The following is a 23,987-nucleotide window of genomic DNA, read 5'->3' on the forward strand; positions in this document are numbered from 1 at the left end:
TAACTTAGATATCTAAGGTAGAACTGAAAATTCTCATCTGCTTCTTCCTGCATCTGAGGTGACTTCAAATTTGACCTGATTTCCCAAAATAGCTCTGGGGACATATACTAAAAAGGACTTCTGCTCCTAACCAATATTGGTCCCTGCCTTAATTAGGCTGCCTCAGGAACAGCCAGGTCCCTGAACTTAGAAGAGAGGGCAGAAGGGTGAAATGACAGAGAACACTTTGTCTTGAGACCTAGGAGGAAAAAATAGAGCATTACACTCTTGGTAAGTGCCAAAAGTATTGGGGGGAGAGGGGGATGGAGCACCATGATAGAGATGACAATGAAAAGACAAAACTCAGTTCCTTATATTTCTCAAGCAGAAGAATAACAGGAAGTGACTTAATTTATAAAAGATCATACTAGGATTAATGTAGACTATTAAAAGACTTTTCAATGAAAATTTCTGGAGGTGTGGAACCTGTTTAATAGGTTGCAAATGAGATCGAATTAGGGTTGTAACAGGAAAAAATGGAAAGTAGTAACAGTATCACAGAGATATTGAGAAAATACTAAGATCAGATTGGACTTGGAAAGAAAGGGAAACCAAAAGTCTTCAAATTAATATCCAAATTATTAGCTTTAGTGGAAGGTTAAATGGTCCTGTGGGGGAAGAGATTAGAAGATACACACAAATTTAAGCATTTACTAAGACTCCAAAGATAAGAAAAGAATGCAGCCAGAGGATGGGGAGGAGTGTTATGACATACTGGCTTTGACCTTGGCATGGCTGCTGCATTCAACTTACAGCAACTATGGCTATCATAATAAGACCCATGTAGAATTAAGCCAGCCAAGCTCATGGCTAAGGTGGGGTAGATGATCTCCAGACCTCATGCTTTACTAAGGAGTTAGGGCAGATGACAGCTGCTAGCTGCTGGGAGAAAGAGGATAATGTTGCTCTCTTTTTCTGCCCACCTTTGCTCCTCAGATGGAAAACAGTAGACAGCTTTATTTTTACTACAACTGCTGGGCGCTGAATCTCCTGCCCTAATCTTATCAGCTAGCAACTAGCTCCAGCCAACTCTCTTGGTCCCCACCCTCGGTGGAGGCTGCAGGCCCTAGGTACCCTGAAGCCTTACATGGTTCTTTATGCTTCTTGTTCCAAAGCCTGGCTGAAAGACCTCCTCTTTCACTGTGTCTCTTCTCTTCTTCCTGGGACCAAACCCATCTTTACCCTTTGTCCAGCAATTGACTTCTGCCTTCTTTATTGACCAAATGATGAACCAATTATGGAACCAGATTTTAGTATCATCTCCTAACTCTACAATTATCTAATATAGAGTGCTCATCCCTGAAATCATATATACACCAACATCAAGAGTGCAGCAGACTGTATTCATGCATTTGTGTGTGTGTGTGTGTGTGTGTGTAAAAATAATAAAGAGGCCTTCAGTTCGAAAGGGATTAAGATCGACATGGGAGGGGCTAGAGAAAAGAAAGGAAAGGGGAAATAATGTAATTATATTTTAATTAAAAATACATAGATTTAAAAATATCACCTGAGCTAGGAGTGGTGACATGTATCTGTAATTCCAGCACTTCGGAAACTGAGGCAGAAACATTGTCAGTTTGAAGCTAATATGGGGTATGGAGTAAAACTCTGAGAACAATATAAAATTGTTATTTATCATCCATTCCCATAATTCCCATAATTTACTATTTTGTATTCACAAAGCTTTCATTCTAAATAATTTGAAAGATTTATTAGAATTGTGCTTTGATGAATAAGATACAAGTAGGAGTGTCTATCAAAAACAAGCATTCAAAATGCCTTTGTAAATAATGCATAAATAATATCAATACAACAGACCTACATGATCACTTTTAATCATGTCTACTTTTAAGAGAATGGACTTTTTCCTACTGGTGGCCATCAGTTTTAGTATAAATTTGTTTCTTAATCAAATACTCTCATGAAACAGTTATGCCTACACAGGTACAATAGGAGACTGAAAAGAATGACAAAAATTCCTCAACAGCAATAAATTCATACCAAAATGAATTTGGGCTTTGGAAAGAATTAGGTGACATGACAAGAATAGTTGAAGAAATGGCTAAGCAGTTAAGAGCACCAGCTGCTCTTGCAGAGGACCTGGTTCAATTTCCAGCACCTACATGGTACTTCATAACCATCTGTAACTCTAGTTTCAGGGAACTGAGAGCCCTCTTCTGAACTCTACAGCTACCAGGCACACATGTAGTGCATGTATGCATACACACAGGCAAAACACAAATCTAATTTTTTTTCTTTTTTTTTTTCTTTTCTTTCTTTGAGAATACAGCTGCCATGGTAATGCACACCTAGTTTGAGGCCAGCCTGGAATATACATAGTTAATTCCAGGCTTGCCAGGGGTACATAGAGAGATATTGTCTCACCCCTCAGCCCCCTAAAAGTACCTAAAATCAGAAGCATATTTGCCTATTTTGTCTAATGTGCATCTGATTTGCCAACTATTTAAAGGTTATTCCCCCCCCCCCCAGAACAAAAAACTCACTATTTAGTACATATTACCGTATTCTCATAACTCTGAAGTAACTTAAATTTTGTTTTNCCGTATTCTCATAACTCTGAAGTAACTTAAATTTTTTTTTTTTGCATTTTTTTTTTTTTTTTTTTTTTTTTTTTTTTTTGTCTGTGCCTCTCTATAGTTCAGGCTTTCATTCAGGCCTGGAACTCAGTTCATGACCTTGTCTACCTTAGACCCTCTAGCAATCCCTCCTTATTATCCCATGTGCCACCATGCTCAGCTGGAATAGTATTATTAGTAAATCACTTTGTTTCATTATATAGGGCTATAACATGGCTGCATTTTGGATGTCTACGTCATAATTAAGCAACAGAATATGCTTTATATACATAGATATAGGTATAGATATTTGACCTAATACTGCTTACTTGGAAGACAGTAACATAAAATTTAAATGTCTAGTAATTGTTAGATTAAATGACATCTTATGAGTCTACATTATGTGGAGTTTTTTTTTTTTTTTCAAGGCAAGGTATTAAGCATTATATGTTCTGAGATTTAAAATGAAATGCTTTTGAGACTAAAGTGTCCTTGCTGTATCACTCCCATTCCATTTGCTAAAACAGAAAAAAAAAAATGGTCTGATCTGAATGGTTGCAGAAAGTGTATGTTTCCTGTATATTACACGAAAGAAAATGTGCAAAAAGGAATTCCTAAAGGATCACTCCTCTTCTTGCCTTCATGTTTTAATGCACTTATTAGAAGAACCATTATGCATAAGCCATAGACAGGGCCAATGCATACCATGCTTATAAAGTATAAGATTTATAGTAAATAAGGGGTTAGCTTAAAAACAATTTCTTAAGATTTTCAGTTTGAAACATCTGAAAATCAATATATAATATTTTACTTTTTAGTCAAAAAAATTTTAAACTAGGTGTTCTTTGCTTAATCAAATAAGTGAATGATTAGAGTTTAGCGTATGTGTTATTTGATATTTTAAGCTCTCATCAGATTTCACTTGAATCAAGAAACACACCACCTGTGGCTTGCTGTGCAAAGCTGCCTGTGATAGACACCCATAGACCGTGAGGTAATTACGTTTGTTGCTTGTACTAAAAAGGAGGCACTTAAGCAAACCTCAGTGAGTATAGCCAAGAACTGCAAGCTGGATCCTTTCCCCCAGCCCTGAGATTAGCTTTTATCATGGTTCATGAAGTAAATATTGCAGACTCACAATAGTCTCAAAAGAAAGTTAATCTGACTTAGAAAATGTTGATTATGGGAAAGAGCACAAAAATATAATTAACATTCAGAATTTGTGAAACATCGTGTTTTCTAGCCCTCCTTATATAAGGTTATCATAGCTTTTAAAAACATAATATATTTTACTCTGCTATCTTTTCCTGTTCACACTTTAGTATAGGACTGCTGTAAACTTCTTATGCTGTCTGATGTAACTGTAGTTTTTATATGCATTACTGAAAGCAGCGGGTGTCTACTGTATGGGTTACAGGCTAGCCTGATTTCACTGTAGTACCAGAGACAAAAACACTTTTAAAAAAATTGTCAGTAAAGTTTTCCCTGGCTCACCTTTAAATAGTGTCATGCTAGGGGCTGAAGGAATAGCTCTATGGCTAGAAGCTCACCATTGCCTGTAACCAGCGCCAGTGTATCCAATGCCCAGTTCTGGTCTCCATGACCACCTGTGTACACGTGAGCATTCTAACATGGAGACGAAATGTACATACATATACATTAAAGACAAATCTTTAAAAGTATCAGGCAGCTGTGCGGTGATGCACACCTTTGATCCCAGCACTTGGGAGGCAGAGACAAGCAGATCTCTTGTGATTCCAGGGTCAGCCTGATCTACAATAGTGAATTCTAGTCTAGCTGAGGCTACATAGTGAGACCCTGTCTCAACAAAACAAACAAAATCCAAAAACCAAAGCATTGATAAAGTCAAGCTGGGCGTAGTAGCAGATGGTGCGTAACTGAAATTCCTGCGCTTTGAAAGCTGACGAAGAGTGTTGTGAGTTCAAGGACAGGATGGCAAACCTAGTGAGAAACCATCAGGGGAAAAAAGTACATGAGGAGTCACCCAAAAGGTAAAACGGTTTAAGAGAAACATGCATGTATATATATAATATTTTACATTTCTAGGGTAATGCATGCTATTATAAAATATAAAATTTGAGACATAAAAAACAAGGACTTTCTGCTTTTATACACACAGTCGTTAGTTACTTTTTCATTGAATCAGTTGTTGACATCTTTCCATTATTTGTTCTTTATTAACATACTTTGTTTTTTGTATTTTAATCATCTGTCTATTATATAAATGAATTATATTTTATTTAGCCTCTGCTTACTGACCAACATTTATACTACTGCCCGTTCTGAGACAAGAGAAAGAGCAGAGTAAACATTTGCCTTTATTTGTGTCTTTTTGGTTGATTGTTTTGTTTTTGAGACAGTGTCTCTTATAGCATAGGCTGGTCTTAGACTCTGTGCCCAAGCATGACCTTGACTTTATGAGCTGCCTACCTGTACCTCCTGAGTGCTGAGATTACCACCATCCGTTTTAGATTGTTCTTTAGTTAGAACTCAGAGTGGTGGCATGCTAGAGACCTCCTGTTGAACGAGCTATCACTCCAACCCCTTGTCTCTGTCATGAAAGCACTGGTTGATTGCTAGTTGAGGATGCAAAGATTAGGTTCTTAAATGGTTGAAATCTATGGATCACATTGCCAGGAAGGCAGGAGCTACAAAAAGATCTCCAGGGATCTACATTTATATTCCTTTGGTTGACAAATAAATACTAAATCGTACCTATTCATGGTGAAATTCAGTAATAAACAAAGGCGACTAACTAGGGAGCTTCGTGCATCCTAGAATGCATGCAAAACCAGGAGACATTTGAGTTTCCTAAGCCAGTGTGAACAAGCCAGAGAAACCTGGAAAGATTGTGCCCCGTAGTACTGTGAGAAGGAGCTCTGCCAGGCAGCTTGAATATAAGGCTTAAAGTGAGTAGGCTGATCTTTTGTAGTAACCCCCTTCAGCATGGTATTCTCTGAAGACTGGCAGCAAATCCACGCAACAGAGGGTGTCTAGCTAAGTCACAAACAACTAGCTCCATGAAGAAAGCAGTAAAAGGAAAGCCACACTCAGAAGGGAATCGGGTAAAGAAAGACACGAGGGAGGTGGGGGGGGGGGGCGGTGAAATTACCAGAACTACTCTAACATGCCATTTGTAATGGTTTTCAAGGAACCAGAGCATACGTGAGCATGATGGGGTAAAAACGGCAAATAAAGAAACAATACTCTTCCTGTTTGAAATTCTTTCACTTGGATTTGACAGCAGAATTGTAACTACAAAAGATCAGTAATTTTGAAATATCTCTCACAAAATGGACAAAATAAAGATACTTACACACAAGAAAGTAGTAAATTTTCTTGCAAATAGACTTACAAAAAAACTTGAAAGGACAGTCCTCAAACTGAAAGGCAAAGGAGCTACACGTATGGGTTCATAACAATATAAAGAACACCATCAATAAACATGTTTGCTTAGTCAGAAAATGTAGTACTTATCTTTTGCAGTGCTTGGAACTAACAGGGCTTCACATTCTAGGGAGACTCTCTAACCCTGAGCCGTATTTCCAGCCTAGTTTTGTTCTTATTTGTAAACTGCACTTATACACCTTACCCACTGAAATTGCATATACAAATACAAAACAATGCTTTTCTAGTACTAATAAGCAATGTCCATTCAAAAGAAATCCAAAAATTACTCCTATTCAAAATAGCTTTAAAAACAAACTACAACCAAACAACCAACACCCACCAAAAATACTTAGTAATGAAGCTAACAAAGGAAGTGAAAGAACTCTATACTGCGAAGTTCAAAGTCCTGAAGACATGGAAGACCATCCTGGAATATGATGAACAGTATTGGAATATAATGATCCCCTTCTTATGGATCAACACAGGATAGTGACATGGTTATACCACCACAAACAACCTATAGATTCAAAGCAATATCCATCAGAATTCTAACACCACTTTTTTGTTATGGAAAAAGAAAAAGTAATTGTGTAATTCATATAGATCCTCTATAGTCAAAGCAGACCTGAGCAAAAAAACAAACAACAACAACAACAACAACAACAAAAACCAGTGCTGAAGTTATCACATCGCCAATTTCAAGTTGCATTGCAGAAACGTATTAACAAACTCAGCATGGTACTTGTTCAAAGACAGACATGCAGATCAGTGACCTAGAACTGAGTACTTGATACAAACCTGTACCCCAGAACTACCTGATTTGATTTGATTTGATTTTACTAAGATGCCAAAAACATTCTTTTTAAGAAATGGTGTTAGGAAAACTGGGCAGACACTTCCCAAAACAAAACAACAACAACAAAAAACAAAACTAGATTACTTCATCACCCTGCACAAAAAGTCATTTCAAAATGGATTAAAGCTTTTTATTTAAGACCTGAATTGGGAAAGTATTGAAGAAAAAAATGTTTGCCAGGCAATGGTGGCGCATGCCTTTAATCCCAGTGCTTGGGAGGCAGAGGCAGGCGGATTTCTGAGTTCAAGACCAACCTGATCTACAGCGTGAGTTCCAGGACAGCCAGGGCTAGACAGAGAAACCTTGCCTCGAAAAAAGAAAAAAAAAAAGTTGATATAGATATGGGCAAGGGCATTCTGAAACAGACTCCAGTAAGTCAGGAAATAATTATCAAAAACTAACAAATGGGGACTACATGACATTTAAGAAAAACAAAAATAAAAATAGTTCTATATGGCAGGAAAATAATCAAGTGAAGAGACAGGCTAAAGAATGAGAGAAGAGATCCAAACCATATAAAGAACACACACAAACACCACCACCACCACCAACAACAACAACAACAAAAATCTATTCAAAAACCAGACAATCCAATTAGTGACTGAGCTAATAAGTGAAGAGACAATTTTAAAATGAAGTGCTACAAATGGCCAATCAACATGATAAATCTTTCATCATCTTATCCACCAGGGGAACAGAAATTAAAACTTCAATTTCGACCCCCCCCTCACCCCCCAGTTACGGTGGCTATCAATAATACATATAGGCAAGGATGTGGGAAACAAGGAATATTTTTATACTGATGATGGGAATGTAGGTTGAACTAGCTCTGTGGAAATTAAAGGAAGTGTCTTTAAAGAGACAGAAACAGAACCATGACATGATCCAGCTATCCTATTTCTGGGTATATACCCAAAGGACCCTAAGGCAACAAACCACATTCATGTTTGCTGCAGCACAGTTCACAGTACCCAAGATAATGGAATAAGCCTCTCTACCTGTTGAAGATACATGTGCATTATAAAAGAATGGTGTACATACATAATGCAGTTATACTCAGGTAGAAAGAATGAATTTGTTATTTCCTGGGAAAATAGATGCAAGTGGAGATAGCCATATGAAGAGAGAAGTCTGTTACAGGAAGACAAACTGTATTTTCAATTATTTGTGGTCCTAGAATTAAAGAATTCTGCCTACAGCAAATGGGAGAGCTAGCCCTGACCCTCACCTGCTGCAGCCCTTGGAAGAGCAGGTTCTGTACCTTGCCTGGGCAGCAGGGTAGAGCTGACCCAGTTTGGGAGAGGGGTTGCTGGTGAGCCTACAGAGAGCAGAAAAATAGGAGCACCAGTGGACTGGTCAGCACAAATACCTCTCAGGCCCAGGTTCAGAGCTTTGAATTGCCCCACCCTGACATCTAACCCATCCATGAACTGGTGAAGTGCATGAAGGGACTGGTCCTACAGATCCAAAACTACAGAATCTCCATGACACAGGCAGCAACAGGATATCCAAGAGCAGTCCCATTGAGGTTCCAGTGGAGTGGCAGAAGCCAGAGGCCTTGTACCAGACCAATGAGTCAGTGCAGTGAGTATATGCAAGCAAATGCTTGTGGACAAAAAGCCATACTATGGGAAATGGTGTGACACACTACAGCTTCCACAATGAGAGTTTTTCCCCTCTACTTCGGGGAGATTGCAAGGGTGGAGGACAGGTACAAGGGGAGGGGGAATTGAATGCGATTGTGGTGCATGATATGAAATTCACAAAGAACCAAGGGAAAGTGTCTGAATGTATCAAGATAAAAAGATACATACTTAAGAATTTTTCCTTTTAATCTTATAAGCAACTATTAAAAGTGTCTGAGTATATCAAGGTTAAAAAGATCCACACTTAGGTTGGAGAGATGGCTCAGCAGTTAAGAGTATACTGGTTGCTCTTTCAGAGGCTCTGGGTTCAATTTCCAGCACCCACTTGGCAGCTTACAACTGTCTGTAACTCCAGTTCCAGGGGATCTGACACCCTCCCACAGGCATACATGTAGACAAAACACGAATGTACATAAAATAAAAATAATTAAAATAATATCCCTACTTAAGAGACTCTTTTATAAGAGATGCTCTTGGATTAAAGGTAACATCAGTAATGAGACTGTTTTGGGGGTTGTTACATGAAGCATTAAGTCAAATGCTTTGTTTTGTTTTGGAGGTAGGTGCTGGGAACTGAATTCAGCATCCCTTATATGCTAGGCAGGATGCTGCCACTAAGCTCTATCCCTAGCTCTTATATTGTCCTCTAAATACATGAAAAGAGATTGGGCATCACTCAGAATTGCAATGAACCCAGTGTTCTTTAGGTAATGGCATTAACCTGCTGACCTAAGCTTAATTCTTGTACTCTACAAGGTGGAAAAAGAGTAGACTCATCCTTCAACCCCAACCCAGAGGTGTATACACACTCGCGCGCGCGCGCGCACACACACACACACACACACACACACACATTGTAAACTGCAGTTTTTAAAACTGAGACAAAAACAAAGATAGAGGAACTGTTTCTTACCATTGAGTGGGCAAACCTTTGATGACAATAAAATAATAAAAAATTTAAATCATAGCATTAACATCTACTTGCTTATTTTGTCATAAAAACAGTGAAAAAAGAACAAAAGCAGTAAACAAAAGCAGGCTGGGAGGTAGCTCAGTTGGTAGAGTACTTGCCTAGAATGCATTAGGCCCTGGGTTCAGTTCTCTAGACCACATAAAATCAGGAATGATGACACATGCCTATAATCCCAGAACTCAGCGTGGAAACAGGAATATCATGAGTTCAAGGCCATCTCCTAGACTACAGTTTGAGACCAGGCTACCTGAGACCCTGTCTCAAAACAAAAAAACCGACATGAAAGTTGGATGTTGTTATAATCCAGTATCCCAAGCAAGGGTGCAAATGTGGAGGGCGGGACCACATAGCAGGGTGAAATGTAAATATGGGCCCTCAGATAGGTAGAGATTGCCCTACACTGTAGTGTAATATTCTATTTGTAAAACATCTTTCTTTTCCTTTTACTGGTGTCTCTTATTCATACATAGCACCAGTATTATGACTGAGGAACAAACATTCTTTAAGAAACTAGAAATCTAAATACAAGAGCTCTTTATCTTGTATCTTCTGCAAAAGTGCAGTAGGTACACTTGGCTTTCCATGTGCTGTGCTCATTTGTATGTGACTTCAGATACATTTGCTTTTCTTCTACACTGCACTGCCTGTCGGTCAGTTTATGACTAAGTAGTACTAGACATGTTATCAGCTCCAGGACCTGAAGCTAGTTCATTTAATCAAGATATCCTAGAAATACAATCTTATGAAAATGAACTCAAAATTTAAATGCTCATAATATACAAAAATAACATTGTCATACAAAAATAAAATTATGGTATATCTTAATCCAATGAAATCTTCCCAATAGATTGTTTTGGTCTGGTCAATAGTCAACTTTTCTTGCATTAACAAAAACTATAAAATAAAAACATAAAAATGCAGTGTACAGATTGCTGTCAGAAAGCACCTTCTAAGTTTCTATTGAATGGATTATTAGTGGGTGAATGTCTCATATTGGAAGAGTGCATTTTTGAAAAGTATAGCTTTGAAAAAGGATTATAATTGAGTAAACATTTATACCTTTTACTAGTTAATAGTCAAGACTTATCTAGTAGAAGGTCACTGTCATTAATTTGCAGCTGATGGTTTTATAATAGGTCCTTCTGGTTCTTGATGGTCATTATCAACATATAAGGCAGTGACGATATGACCACTACAAAGGCAAGACAGGGGTCTTAATTAGAACTCTGACAAGCCCACTGCAATAAAATGATGAGATTATTTGTAATTGATGTCACAATCCATTACCACTTAGTTCATCATGAGCATTCTAATAGGTCTGGCCTCAGAACTGGCCCCAGGATGTTGCTGACTGGCTGCCCTGCTTATGCTGTTACTGCAACAGGAGGGCACATTTTCAGTCAGCAGCCTAATGACCTCTTTTGAAGTCTATTAAATTAATGACAGTGGCACACTGTTTTCACTTCTTACAACCTTAGTTTGAGATTTCTACAAATTAGTGTTTGGGACCCAGATAATAAAGAGATCTTTTTAAAATGTAGACACCTTTGATATTTAGTTATTTAGTAGAAATGAAAGCAAAAATGACATGTATAAAGGAAGACATCAGGATATATGTTCCTCCTCCAAATGAAGTCTTTTTTTCATATAGGGTTTGGGTTGTATAGCTCGTGCTAGCTTTGAGTTCATGATCTCCTTGCTTCAGTCTCCCATGTGAGGAGAATCTAGTTGTTCACCACAGTTCCAGGCCTTTAGTTTTAGTGATAGTCCCCTGTTGAGTTTTCCTTGTTTCTAAAAGGCCTGCTTTTCTTTACTAATTCCAGGTGCCAACAGGTCATGTTTGGTTAGAAGGTGATAACTTACAGAATTCTACCGATTCCAGGTATTATGGGCCTATACCATATGGACTAATAAGAGGACGTATCTTCTTTAAGGTATGCTTTAATGCCTAAAACACCACCTTTATTCTATGAGCTGGCGGGGATGAGGGCATCTCTCTAATTAAATCCAATCTAATTTGAAACTCATGGCTTCCAAGTTGACTTAACTGTTGCAGTGACTGCATTTGATGAACATTTTACCTTTACTTAAGAACGATGGACAAAACATTATCCTCTCCCCGTCCTGTTCCTAGGGGGAATAACTGAGTATTTTTATAATAACATTCAAACTAATTAGTAGTAGCCTAGAGAACCTTTGAGTTTACAGAAATCAAATTCTGCCACATGTGACTTTTACAGCCATAGTCACATCATGCCAGCAAGCACTTCTACAACAGCAGCACAGACTCAGTCTACTTGGAATGCAGGTGAACCCAGTTAAATACAGCAAGCCTTAGGCAGGTGTATGGCTGTAGAGAATGTACAATAAGCCTTAGATGACATTGGTTCTTGGATTCATTGGTTCTTCCATTATTGGTTGATATACTTTTATTTTAAGACAGGGTTTCACTCTGTATTCCAGGCAGGTCTTTAACTCTCCCTTCCTGTCTTTGTCCTAGAAGTGCTAGTGTCACAGATGGTGGATTACGGGTATTTGTCACTACACCTGCTCCCTCTTGATCACAAGGCTTTAGAAGAAAACTGCATGAATATCTAAGCCAACTGGATACTGTACAGGGTTCTTTATACTTAAAAAGGTGCCATATTCAAGCATTTAAAATATCAAGTAGCATAGATTGGTAGTGTAAAAGAAAACAGCCATGTCTTCACAAACTTATATTGATATACTAAACTGAATTTCTGGTGTCATGTTTGAATGCCTCAGACTAAATATGCATGTTTATTTTCAGAATAGCTGATGAAGAGAACTTACTGCAATATCTAACACAGAGAAAAGGAAAAGGGGACATGATGATGATAAAGAATTTTCATTAATTGTATTCAACTGTATTTTCATTTTACAGATTTGGCCTTTCAGTGACTTTGGATTTCTGCGTGACAGCCCAAATGGCCAGAGATTTTCTGATGATTAATAAGTATTTCTTGATTACTGTCTCCTATTCAAGTGAATTTATTACTACAGTTGAAACCATGAACTTAATAAACTATTTGCTATTCAGTTTTATTTATGTTTTAAATATAAGAGTAAATATCACACTCTGCAATATATATTAACTAAAAGTATTTAGATAAAAATTAACCCAAAACAAGTTTTCTTCCTAAATTGTATGATATAAAAATATCTTGGGGAAGAAATCCAGATGACTATCTCATATTTAAATTTTGGTGGTTCTATACAAAGAAAGCAATCTGTTTTCAAGTATACTTAATATGTCAGCTCTTCATAGCAGTCTAAGTCTAAGACTGAGCATTCCAAGTTGACAAATGACTGAGCTCTGCTGACAACACCATAAGTTAGACCTAAAAGAAACATTTGCGCAGCAGTCTCAGTAAGGGTTCCCTGTGTTCATAAAATGAATTCTGGTCTACATTGTAGACAGAATGTTACATACTAAAGGAAGTCACATAAGACCCGATGCCTACTGTCCACTGTAGTCTGTAATCACTCATTAGAAAAGCCCCTTCACCACACCAGTAATGAATTGAATGGCTCCTTAAACAGAGGCCCTCTAATAAAAAGGAAAGTTGATATTTTAGGGGTTTGTTTGTTTTGTTGACTTTCAGTTAATAGGTTTTCTTTTCCTAAAATTCACCTGAACTTAAAATAGCTCCTGACAAGCCTTGGACATACAAGGCCAGGACAAGAGTCATATTTTCTAACACATGGTCTCTGTCAGCTTTGAAAGAGATTCGTAGAAATCCATATCCAGCTTTGTTTAGGGCAGAACTGGGCTCACACTTCATTCACAAAATCTCTAATCTTATTGAATGCCTGAGTTATTGAAACAGGCATATAATTTAGCAACTAAAGCCATCATCTCTTAGATGAACAACTTCATAATTAAGAAAGAGATGGTTCAGCCAGTACCAGAACTTACCATAATTCTCAGGACCCAAATTTGACCCTTGGGACCCACATTGGGGAGGAAGTGAAGAATCAACTCCTCAGAATTCTCAGAATGTCCTCTGCCCTTTACACACACACACACACACACACACACACACTAAAGCAAAAGCAAGACCCTTCGTAACTATAAAGAATACTCTTCCTGATTCTTGAAAAAGATATTTATACTTCAAAAAGGAAATAGTTTGTACCAAAGAGAAAACAAAAGTTGTTAGCTAAAATTGCAAAAATATTATTCGAGTCCTTTTTATAATACCCTATAATTTACATTTTAGATACATATAAAAAACTGAATTAATTTGTTAATCTGAAGTGGTTTTGCTTGAAGACTTCATCTTATCTTCACAAAATTTACAGCTAATAACAAGAAAGCATCTGTCCTTGTAGTAAAGGATCAGGGACAGAAGACGCAGCTCAGCTCTGATGGAGGAGCTCCACAATCAGCGAGCACGTGTCACAGGAGATGAGGGTTGCTTCCTGTGCTTCATCCTTGCAGACAATGTATTTCCCACCACATCGACAGCTCAGAGAGAAAGACTCATCACCTGCAAAGAATACAGAAATAACGCCTCAGATGCTCAGTCATCTCTGCTAAAACCTTTCAAAATACAGGGCATGTTCCGGAGAAACTGGAAAAAGAAACAAAACAAACAAAAAAAGATCAGGTAGAGATAAAAATGTTTAAAAGGGAGCTGGAAGAATTCTCATTCATAGAAAAACTAAGAGTCTCTTTATCTGTAGCAGCAATGGACTGGTGCTCTGACTCTGTATTCAATATTCACGGATAGGGATTGGGCAAAGTATGCTCAGAGTAATCTATATAATTTACTTACAATTTTCCATTTTCTTAAGAATCCTGAAATTTTTATATTCTTCTAAGCAGCGCATTGAAGATGCTAATGATGGTGGAAACTGGAGGCTTAGCTGCTACTGTCCTTTGAAACAAAGTCACTGATCCCACTGCTGTTCTAGTTATTCTCCCTCTGGTAAGTGTAGTTCTCGGAACTTACCAGGTTATAATCTGTTTTACTGAACTCATAGCTTAGAGACAAATGACATCTCAGTAGGTACAGGATCCTGAAGTGGCTTCAGCGGAGTCTCAAAGTTAGCCAATTTAAGGATCACTGTGCAGGAGGGAGGAAGTAAGAGGCTGACGTGAGAGTCAACTGCCTTGTATTTGCTCTGTATAAAATACAGTCTTAGAAAAATGGGCAGTCAAGTCAACTTTATGTGCTGCCTTATCAATAAGGAAAACATAAATCTCTTCCTGTTTTTTATCTTTTATCACAATGTAGGTTTCTCCATAACAAAAAAATTTCTTTTGAATTTAAAACTGCAAATATCCCCGCTGTTTAAGGTAACATATATATATATATATAAAATTAGTGAAAACATGTTTTCAAAGTGATTAAGTGATTAGTTAATTATCTAAAAATGGAAGGTTGATATTTATTTATTTATGTTATTACTGTATGTTCCCACATGCAGTAGCATGTGTGTAAAGGTCAAAAGACAGATGTGTAAGTTGGTTGGTTGGTTGGTTGGTTGGTTCTCTCTCTGTCCACCATGTAGGTTCCTGGGGTCTATCTCTCAGCCATCTTGTCTCACTTACTCTTGCTTCCTTCTTTCACTCTTTCCCTTTTTCCTCCTCTGCCTCCTCCTCTTCTTTTTTTTTTTTTTAATTTTTGTTTGAAATAGGGTCTTACTAAATAGCTATTACTGTCGTGGCCTTGAAATACAATATTCTTACCTTCACCTCCCAAGTATTGGGATTACAAACTGAAATTAGAAGCCATCGTGCCTTGCCTGATGACCCAAACCTTTAATACCATCACTTGGGTGGCAAAGGCATTCAAATCTGAGGCAGGCCTGGCCTACATAATGAGTTCCAGGACTGCCAGAGCTGCATAGTGAGACCCTGTTTCAAAAAAGTAAAGAAGCCACCATGCCTGGCTTTGTCATTGGACTCTTTTTCTTTTCCCCTCTCCCCTTCCTTCCTTTCTTCCTTTCCTTTGGAATGTATTTTTATCTTATTTTATTATATACATTAGCCACTAGGTTCCTTAAGAAGGCCCCACAGCAAATATGCCTTTTAAAACTACCTCAGTAAACAATGAGATAATCTGAGGTGACATACTCCACAAATGGGTCACCTTGGGAGTTTTGCCATGGGTTTTCATCTTCACATCTGGTTGAAATTTCTTCTTATCTTCACTGAGGTCCTAAAGCAGTATTTTTATTTAAACAAATTTAGGCACAATATATGAAAATCTGTAGGTTTAGATTTTTTTCAACCTATTTTTAATAAGGGTTTTAAATGTTTTAATGTCCCTTTTATCTCACCACCCACCAAAGAAATGGAAAGGAAAGGTTAATAGAGCAAAGGAGGATGTGGACTTGTTTAGAACTAGTTCTTTGCAACGGCATCCGATCCACTAGCAAACATCACTTATGAATCAGTAACAGCAGGACTCAAAAACAGCATTTATAAATTAACAATGGCAGGTTGATCCAGAAGAAACCCCAAGGCTCTACCAATTTGCCTGAATCTGAGGAAGTGCAAAAAGCCACCAAAACACCACCTGAAATTTTTTGGTGTATTTCTCTCTATGAGTGAAGACAAATGTTAACCAACAAAGAATGGTAAGGCATACCAACAAAATCTTCAGTTGTCAGTGAAGACCAGCATCAGCAAAGCCCCACGATGACGAATAAAGAATGGCAAGGCGTACCAATACCATCTAGCATCATCTACTGTCCGTTGGGCTATATTTATATTTTTAAACATCATGTGTTCTCTCAAACACCCACTCTAGCAAAACATCACATGCCCTTTTTCTAGACTGCCTCCAGAAAAATACCATGTGTCTGTTCTTAGTAAAATATCCTCCCACATGTCTGCTTCAGCAAAAACATGTTCTCATAAGACAGATTCCAGAAAAACAGCATATGACACAACTGAGAAACAAGAAATTTCTACTTTAAATATCAATAAAAATCCTAAAGCTATTGTCTGGAGAAAGCTTAGTCTTCAGTATCCCAGTGTTTCCAGAAATGTGTTTTCAGCATAATAAAATGCACTACTAGGCCATGTCTCTCACATGTATGTTTACAACTTCTCCTATCTTGTACCTTTACCACCCACGGCCATTGTGAAAATGATCCTGAAAGAATCCCAACAATATAACCTGCCCACTTGAGAGATCTTTTGTATTACACTAAGATTGATTTTCTCCCCTTTTTAAAAAAATTATTTATTCATTCTTCTAAGTCTGCTTTTTCTAAAATTAGTTTAAAACCTACATTCATTGAGCTATTCCTGAGCCTCTTCTAAAATAATCTTGGTAGTACAAGGAAACAGAACTCCAGCTCCCGCCGGTGAATCGTAAGCATAAACAGTTTTTAATGCTCCTATCAGAATCCAGACTGTGCATAGTGCTGTTCTCGGGAGGATAACGATAATTTCAATCTTTACAGCCTACCTTAAATGAGCATCAAATATGTTCTGTGTTTGAATCCTCCCCTTTCTCCTTTTAGCAGTATTGGAGATTAATTAAGCCAATGGGTCCCATGCAAGGGAAACACTGTACCACTGAGCTACAGAGCCTCCTAAGGTATAGAAGATAAACTGTACTACCAAGATTATTTTAGAAGAGGCTCAGGAATAGCTCAATGAATAAAGCGCTTACTCAATAACAAGAAGACTTGTAGTTTAATCCCTAGGTCCCGTATAAAGGCCAGTTGTGGCACTCACACCTATCACCCTAGTGCTGATGGGAGAGGAGAGAGTAGAAACAGGTAGACAGCCAATCTGAGATCTGGACTCAAAAAAAAAAGACTTCAAAAAATGATGTGGAGAAGCAAATGAAAGTATCCTATCAACCTGTGGCCTGCATATAGGCAAGTGACACCACCCCACTCTCCCACCCAGTGTGTGTGTGTGTGTGTGTGTGTGTATGTATTGCCATATGCGTACGGGGAATTGAACCCGTGTCTTCCACCAAAGTAAGCAGTGCTTTTTAACCATTGAACCATCTAAATGGACGACACAGGTATATATACTTCAGCCTCCAAATTACAGTTTTTTAAAATATATTTACTTGGACAAATCTCGAATTCTAGTCTGTCCACAAGCTAGCAATGAAGAACAGGCCACTGTTGCTTACACAAAAGTAGCTCCTTTTACTGTAGTGACTTCTCCAAAGACCCCAGAACCCTGTTTATTTATGGTAAATAAGAGCTTCTCTACCCCAGAACTTCATTTGGATTGCTAGACACTGAGTGGTTTTAATAGGCAAAACATGATTTCTAAGACAATAATGCTTGTGACTCATCCTTAGGGCACTAGGTAAAGGCTTTGCCATTAAAAATGAAGCTTAATTTGAAGAAGGTTCTGTGTCTATCACAGCACCACACTCACTAGTGATCTTCTGTAAGCCTTTATAGGAATTGTTTCCTATGCTGAGAAATAAATGTATACAGTTGAGAATATATTAAAAATGGTTAGGAAATGAGAATTTTATTTTCCCAGAGAAACAGTGAAGTATAATACTCATGGCTTCCATTTAGAAAGTGGTGTTTTTCCAGTTTTATGATGTGTAACAACAATTGCAAAGAACAGAAGACTGTGGAAATATCCTGAGTGAAGTATTCCAGTCACAAAAGAACACACATGGTGTGCACTCTCTAATAAGTGGATATTAGCCCAAAAGTTCAAAATACCCAAGATTCAATTTACAGATGCTATGAAGCCCAAGAAGAAGGAAGACCAAAGTGTGGATGCTTCAGTGCTTCTTAGAAGGGGGAACAAAATACAAGAGAAAATATGGAAACAAAGTGTGGAGCAGAGATTGAAGGAAAGGCCATCCAGAGACTGCCCCACCTGGAGATCCATCCCATATACATTTACCAAACCCAGATGTTATTGTAGGTGCTGGGAAGTGCTTGCTGACAGAAGCCTGATAAGGCTGTCTTCTGAAAGGCTGCCAGAGCCCGACAAATACAGAGGTGGATGCTCTCAGCCAACCATTGGACTAAGCGCAGGGTCCCTGTTGGAGGAGATGGAGAAGGTACTATAGGAGCTGAGGGGGGTTTGCAGCCCCATTGGAGGAGCAACAGTGTCTACTAGCCGGATCCCCCAGAGCTCCTGGGGACTGGACCACCAACCAAAGAATACGCATGGAGAGACCCATGGCTCCAGCCACATATGTGGCAGAGGATGGCCTTGTTGGGCATTAATGGGAGGAGAGGCCCTTGGTCCTGCAAAGGGTCAATGCCCCAGTGTAGGGGAATGTGAGGGCCAGGGGCGCAGGAGTGGGTGCATGGGGGAGCACCCTCATAGAGGCAGGGGGAGGGGGAATGGAATAGGGGGTTTCTGAAGAGGAGACCCAGGAAGAGGAAAACATTTGAAATGTAAGCAGAAAATATCCAATTAAAAAAAGCCTCCTAATATATGTTTTCAGTGTGGATAGACAAAATTAGATCAAATCTAACCTTGGTTCCAGGACATCTCTTCAAGGCGCACCTGTGCATCTACTGGCCCCACATTTCTTAGCTCATCTTCTGTAAAATATAAAGTGAGATGGTTTTGATAAATACTGATAATGTATCTCCTGTACAGCCATTCAAGCCCATATAGTGAGCCATTTTCAAAGTAACTTAAGCTTTTATTAACACAGGCAGAGAGGTCATATCCCATGTCCACTTAAATATAGAGAAAAGTCCATAAAAGAACATCAGCAAGCCAGAATAGCCCTTGTGGGGAAAAGAACTGGCCAACACCTTCAATCTTTAACTTCTCAGCCTCCAGGACCATGAGAAATAAACTGTGCTTAGCTACCCTGGCCTGTAGTGTTTTGTTATGGCAGTTCAAACAGACTAATGGGTATTCTTCAAGTCAAATGATATCATGCCTAAAGTGCTGTATGGAGCAAAACTCTACAAAAACATAAGGGGCTGTTGGTCATCTGAATGTAGGAGAATAGTAAGAATCTAAAGGGAGGAGGACATTGCTACTTTGGCAATCCCACAGCACAACTGTGTGCTATGCATCTTTTGTTATTATCTGGGCCAAAGTGTTCCTCTACAGATAAAGGGCCTAAGGAAGCTGTGAATCCCATGAGTATGGTCTGGTTAGTGCAAGCATGTAGTCTCACTTAAAACCTATAGACTTTGAGCAAAGAAAGCAACTATAGATGGCCTCCATTCTGTTTTCAAGGGCACTGTATAATTCCTGTATGTGTGTATTGTTCTTTTAGAAGATAATGCTGGCGGGCGGGCGGGGGGGGGCATTACTAAAATTCAGCAACCTCCCCCAACTCCAGTGAAATTTTCTTTAGCTGTCTCACTAGTCTCCTGTTCACTTGCTGAGAACAAGTCCCTTTGTTCTGTTGTGTGCATGCCTGCAACTTAATTATATTTAATAACTGCCTGCTCAGAATTTATTGGTGAGTTACACAATTTAAAAATAGGTGAAAAGATTATACAATATTTTGAACCTACCATACTCTTCTATTAAGGTTTGTCAAATATTATACTACATCATATTTACTGCGTACCAACAGTCTATTAAACTGTCCCTAAAACCCAGACACAGACTTTCTGTTGTGGTCCAGGTAGCCTTCCCATCTATCTATGGCCACTGAAGAGCTATGTATAATTTACTAGTATGCTCAGTAGTTCCTAAACAAAACGAAGTATTTTCCACATTCTATACAAAGTATAATATAATTACCTATCTGTTCTGGCTTCTTTCCACCCCCGACACCACCACCACCACCAGTTTTTCTTCCCATTTTTTTCCTTCTTTCTTGCCATTGAGACAGAGTCTTACTGTGAAGCCCTGGCTGTCCTGGACTCGCTATATATAGACCAGGCAGGCCTAAACTCACAGAGACCCACCTACCTCTGCCTCCAGAGTGCTGGGATTAAAGGTGTGTGCCTTTAGTCCTGCACATGGCTCTTCCCACTCCCCCCTTTTTTAAATTTCAATCTGAGTCTCAGGGAGAAAAAAACAATAGATTTTTATGGTTTAATCTCTTATTCAGAAGAGTCAACTTTGATAGAATTAAAAAAATACTATCTAAAGAGAATAATTCACAGTGAAAAAACCCACTTGGAGAACAAACAGTATTATCAATTCGCACCAAGTTACTAGGATAAATTTCTCTATACTTGGCTCACAACTGAAGCAAAGCAGATTGGGGGAATCAGCTTTCTAAGCCTGACCTATCTGGGATACTTAGAAAAGACTAACTGTATTAAAAGGATAAACAATTATAAACACACATGATGCCACTATATTTAAAAATAAATAATAAATGAGAAGTGTCTTGCAAATGTAACTGCCAAGCCATTCAGCTGCCTACTGTTCTGCTTTTCCACTGGGAAGCAGCCACTATTCTGATCTAGTTACTATCTGTGTGCTACTCTATTATTCCTCCCACAGGTCATTGTTTTCTCTTAGTCTTTATCCCTGTGCACAGGGCCTTCAGAGTAGCACCTATTCTTGGTTAAAAAATTAGCATAGCCTATCTCATGGTGAAAGAGAAGAGAGAACACAAACATGATTACTTCTCTGCCAAAGATCCGAGTTGAAAGGAATATATTGGAGTTAAATGGCTATGGATACATGGAGATTTTTATTTAATACTATGTGCACAAAGATCCATGAGTCTGGTTTTAAAAATCAGTATCTGACATAAATATGGGTATAAAAATGCCAGAAAACCTTCCCTATGCTGTTGAGGGGCAAGGAGTCTCAGGGGCTTAGAATTAGAAGTCTCTTAGAATTAAAGGGGCTTTCTGGTTAATTGTTGTGCTTGTGCTGAAAACTCTTATCAAGTGACACACAGATTTCTGCACCTCTCTGTATCTACTCATGTTTCACCTCAAGAAAGTTTTAAAGGCAGTTTTATTGACACGTCAGTGGTGCTGTTTTAAATGCTAGAAATAAGAAGGGTTTTTTGTTTTTGTTTTTGTTTTTGTTTTTTTAAGAAAAGTTATTGTCCTTTAAAAAGAAAATAATCTAACAACTTCTGGGGTGATTAACTCAGGGGAAAATTGGATCCCCCGAGAACTGTATAATGAGCAGACCCAGTACAGGAGAGTAAAAGGTGAATCTAAATGTGGTCAGTGGGGGGTAACCATGGTCCTTTGTTGAGAGGCAGGTGTCCAAAGATGGGGCAACAGCAAATTCCACCCAACCACCCAGCCCCACTACAATTACAAGGAAGGAGAACAAACAAATCAGGGTATTTTCCTTCCTTTCTTTCTTTTAAAACAATGATCTCTGCTTGTCCACCACTGTGGTTGTAATTAAAAATCTTAATTATTCCCTATCCACTAAAGTTGCAGGGGCTCTTAAAGTAAGGGAGGTTGATAATTCTCATTAATTCGGCATGGCATCTTCAAAACAGATGAGTTTGTTTTAGGAACATGTGTGCGCGCACGCGCGCTCGCGCACACACACACACACACACACACACACACACACACGGACATACACTTTTTGATCACTGCGGTGAAACATATTATTAGGCAGATCTAGAACTGCAAATCCCACCTCAAGGTTCTCCTGTGGAAATAAAATACTACTACTAAGAAAAGAAACTAACTTGATTTAGAGATCAAGATTTTAAAATTCAATCTTTTGTTTTTCTACATAATGGCAACAACTTTTTGGAAAAAACAAAATGAAACAACAAAAATAGGAAACAAAAACCAAAAAGAGCAAAGTAACCTACATCCAATTGTAAAGAACACACTGCTAGCATTTGGTATGCTTACTCTATCTAGAGTGCAGTAACTACACAATTTGCTTATTAGAAAATGAAGATATCAAGGAATATTAAGGTCTGTTCACACCCTGTGTCATACTGACAAGCTTAGCCAAATGAGACAAGACGATCCCCACCCCCACCCCACCTTCCAGTTTTACTTTTATATATCAAAAGCAGTGCATTATAGTTAGAGTGAAATTCTTGAGGAATATAATGATAAAATCAAATAATTTATGTGGTTACTTGAAAAAGAATCTTTCAAGCTTTAGAAGCATAGGCCCTTCTGACCTTGTATTCTATTGGGTTTGTCTGACAACAAGAGGTGAAAGAATTCTGTGGCTCCATTGTCTCAACAGTGGGATCTAAGACAACACTGGCAGGGCTCATCAGAGAGGTTTATGAGCCTGCAATTCAAAGAGATTAAAAGGAAAATCTACAGCGATCCTTTCACACTGGCGAATAACATTAAATAACTATTAGCTGCTTGGTTCAGTCAAGCTCACCAGGGCCCTTGCTGAGTCATTGACAGCCTTGTAAAGAGGAAAAGTTTCTTCAGCCCCATTTGGAAATCAATAAATATTCCCTACTTCTTGTAAGACAATGAGAATTCCAGTCTTTAAAAACTTCTTCCTAATGATAATCAAACTTCTAAAACAACCCTTTAATATCTAAATAATGTCTAATCCCAGTAAACTTTCTAACCAAAGCTACAATTTTAAAAAGAAAGAAAACGAAAGGAAGAAAATAAAAGAAAAAAAGAAAAAATCAGTAAGTAAAATTTTAAAACAGCAGCAATCTGAGACTCTGGGGAGCAGGACTTAACTGTTTACTACTGCTGAGGTGTTTAAATGTCTCATTCAGCTGAATAATGGCCTAAAGATCAAGTCCATCTGCAGGCCTGTCTGTACTGTTCACTTGTGGCAATTATTCAAAGGGTAGTCACACTCCCAAGTGCTTTCATGTAGCAATTAATCCACTACTGTTAGTGTTGTGCAATTTCAAATGCATAAAAATAAATATTTGTTTTTAAAGGCTTGTATGTATATAAATTAAATGCAAATGCTAGTGTTATCATCTAGGTCTAGCTCAGAATTTTCTATCTTTAGACAATTTAATTTTAAGAATCATCTAATTTTAAAAACCATTTCACTACAGAAATTAGATTTCCCAAACAGGAAGAAGTGGAGAGTATTCAGTTCTGGCCATCCTACTGCTATTCTTAGGGGCTGAGAATTGGGCAACATCTAATTTGAAATTTGTTTACTAAATTAAAAAGCCTACAATCTTTTCCCTGATGAAATTATGCTTACAACTAGAATGTTTTCCACGCTGAAGACAAGAACTGTGGAGCTTTTACAAACTACAGGTAAAACTGCTACTCAGGAAAGGTAACAAATTAATCTTGTCTGGGGTTGACCCAGCATTCTGAAGGCTGAGACAGAAGACAGGAATACAAGGACACCCCAGGCTATAAAATAAGGACCAGTGTAAAGGGGGGAGGGCAGGCGGAATAGAGAGGGAGGGAGGGAGGGAGGGAGGAAAGCAGGATAAGATGTACCAAAAGAAACACTAAAGCTGAAGTCCATTGGCTTTGCTATAGAACAGATATGCCCATTCTCTTTTTCACATGATCATAATGCCTTATCTCTGACTATGTAGACTAAAACATAGTGGACCATTCACTAGTTGTGCAAAACTTGGAGCCTGGTAATCTTGATTAAAACTCAGAGAAAAATT

At 38.3% G+C, this 23,987-nt stretch overlaps 2 protein-coding genes across 5 annotated transcripts in view; one reads left to right on the forward strand and one right to left on the reverse strand.

Moving 5' to 3' along the window:
- Positions 1-12,567, forward strand: part of Immp1l (inner mitochondrial membrane peptidase subunit 1) — a 56,909-nt gene extending 44,342 nt beyond the window's left edge. For 2 of the 3 annotated variants that reach the window (XM_021154315.2, XM_021154310.2), the window contains 2 exons: positions 11,325-11,435; positions 12,407-12,567. In XM_021154315.2, the coding sequence (XP_021009974.1) occupies positions 11,325-11,435; positions 12,407-12,475 (180 nt within the window). In that variant the 3' untranslated portion in view covers positions 12,476-12,567. The other variant, XM_029471328.1, reaches the window with a different exon arrangement.
- Positions 12,568-12,648: 81 nt separating this feature from the next.
- Dnajc24 (DnaJ heat shock protein family (Hsp40) member C24) overlaps positions 12,649-23,987 on the reverse strand; it is a 41,386-nt gene continuing 30,047 nt past the window's right edge. The window contains exons 4-5 of one of the 2 annotated variants that reach the window (XM_021155810.2): positions 18,964-19,032; positions 12,649-14,015 (exon numbers count right to left, since the gene is read on the reverse strand). In XM_021155810.2, the coding sequence (XP_021011469.1) occupies positions 13,885-14,015; positions 18,964-19,032 (200 nt within the window). In that variant the 3' untranslated portion in view covers positions 12,649-13,884. The remainder of the gene's footprint in view (positions 14,016-18,963; positions 19,033-23,987) is intronic. The other variant, XM_021155812.1, reaches the window with a different exon arrangement.

The sequence above is a fragment of the Mus caroli genome, chromosome 2 (assembly GCF_900094665.2).
Source record: "Mus caroli chromosome 2, CAROLI_EIJ_v1.1, whole genome shotgun sequence".
NCBI classification, from domain to species: domain Eukaryota; kingdom Metazoa; phylum Chordata; class Mammalia; order Rodentia; family Muridae; genus Mus; species Mus caroli.